We start from the raw sequence: 1,867 nt of genomic DNA on the forward strand, positions 1-1,867 counted from the left end.
TAACACTTTTAAATGATCATATGAGGCTCTTCCCTTAGCTCTCGTTGCAGAATGACAGTTGATAGTAGTGTGATGCAACGGGATCTCAACGACAGGGGGTGACGTGTTGCTTGTCTATAATAGATGTGTAGTTTATCACAGGACCCCCCCCCCCCCCCAGCTGTTTGGCAGATTGCATGGGGAGAGTAGACCACCAAAGTAGCCCCTTAGCCTGGGGGGGGGGGGGGGGGGGGGGGGGGGGTCATGTGTGCGGCCACTTGACCACTGATGGGAAACCATTGGTGTACTGGTGCCTCGAGGGGTCAAGTCCACAGCGAATGAAAGAGAAAATGAAGCTAAATACAAAATGTAGTCAACTTTTATTTCATGCAGGTCACATAGAAACAAACTCAATGCTTCCTCATGACGTTAATCAATCAGGAGATAAACAAATCTGCAACTAATTTGTTAACAAATGTATGCAAATGTTATGTTCACATAATTGATCCATCAGTAAGGAGGAAATATATGGGCCAGACAGTTCCCAATCTGCTTACGTAATCCACGTGGTCGTGTTGAATGGGTTCAAGCAGTTTGTTTCCTGGCACTTCTTCTGGTTCTGGTTACGGAGCACTGCGTTCAATGAGGAGTAAATTCACATCTCAACGCAGTAGGAGACATCTGAAGACGAGGATGAAGAAGGGGAGTGGGCAGAGTGTGTATTTTCCGTTGGTTATGTAATAAGGCTACATTTTTCCAATGTATTTCTGTGTGTGATTGCGTTTGTGCATGCATGCATGTATGTGTGTGTGTGTGCATGTGTGTGTGTGCATGTGTGTGTGCCTGCATGTGCGTGTGCTTGTGTGTGTGTGTTTGTGTGTGTGTGTGAGTCTGTTTGTGTGTGTGTGTGTGTGTGCTGTGTGTGTGTGTGTGTGTGTGTGTGTGTGTGTGTGTGTGTGTGTGTGTGTGTGTGTGTGTGTGTGTGTAGGTGTGGGATGAGTCTCTGGCTAAGTCGGCGGAGGCCTGGGCCCAGGCCTGCCTGTGGGAGCACGGACCCCCGAACCTCCTCAGGTTCCTGGGTCAGAACCTCTCCGTCAGGACCGGACGGTGAGTCACCCCTGACCCACATACCCCCACCCCCCCCCCCCCCCCACACACACACACACACATCTGCTGCTCCTCCTACGGTTAGCATGATGTCGTGGTTACTGCTCGTTGAGGCGTTCTTCTGTTTTCTCTCGTCTGCCGGACGTTCCCCGCTGACCCGGGGAGACCTTGAGGAATGCCCCGTGTGACGATCCCAGTGCTTAAAGCAGTTTTCCAGGTCGTTCCTCTGAAGGGTTACAGCGGGGGGGGGCTCTGGTTCAGGACCAGCTCAAAGGCAGATATAGTGGCTATATTGGTTAGTCAATAGCGACACACTATTGACTCACACACTGAGTTTAAACTGGATGTGTTACTTTGGAGGAAGAGCACTCACCATCTTGCGTTAATACATAATGCTATTTGATGGCCATCGCAGGCCATCACAAGGTGTTTCTCTTCTTTCTTTTCTTTGACAAAATGTCCAGTTTTATTAATTAAACGACACCTTTATGACGTCAACGACTTGATTCCCTCATGATTCCTCTCCCGCCGTCTCCGCCCATTTGGAGAACGATCCAGAGGTCACAGCCTGGGTGCGAGGACTGCTGCTGCTGAACGAGGACCGAGGACCGTCAGTGAGGTCCGCAGGGCCCCAGAGATCCTGTAACTCTGTCCGTGTGTCTCGTCCTCGGCAGTTACCGATCGATCCTTCAGCTGGTGAGGCCGTGGTACGACGAGGTGAAAGACTACTCCTTCCCGTACCCCCGGGACTGCAAGCCCAGGTGCCCCATGCGGTGCTACG

At 51.1% G+C, this 1,867-nt stretch overlaps 1 protein-coding gene across 1 annotated transcript in view; it reads left to right on the top strand.

Annotated features, from left to right (window-relative positions):
* Positions 1 to 1,867, top strand: part of pi15a (peptidase inhibitor 15a) — a 12,369-nt gene that overhangs the window by 774 nt on the left and 9,728 nt on the right. The window contains exons 2-3 of the mRNA XM_030348918.1: positions 968 to 1,086; positions 1,761 to 1,861. Of these exons, the coding sequence (XP_030204778.1) occupies positions 968 to 1,086; positions 1,761 to 1,861 (220 nt within the window). The remainder of the gene's footprint in view (positions 1 to 967; positions 1,087 to 1,760; positions 1,862 to 1,867) is intronic.

Source organism: Gadus morhua, chromosome 23 (assembly GCF_902167405.1).
Source record: "Gadus morhua chromosome 23, gadMor3.0, whole genome shotgun sequence".
In the NCBI taxonomy this organism is placed as follows: Eukaryota; Metazoa; Chordata; class Actinopteri; order Gadiformes; family Gadidae; genus Gadus; species Gadus morhua.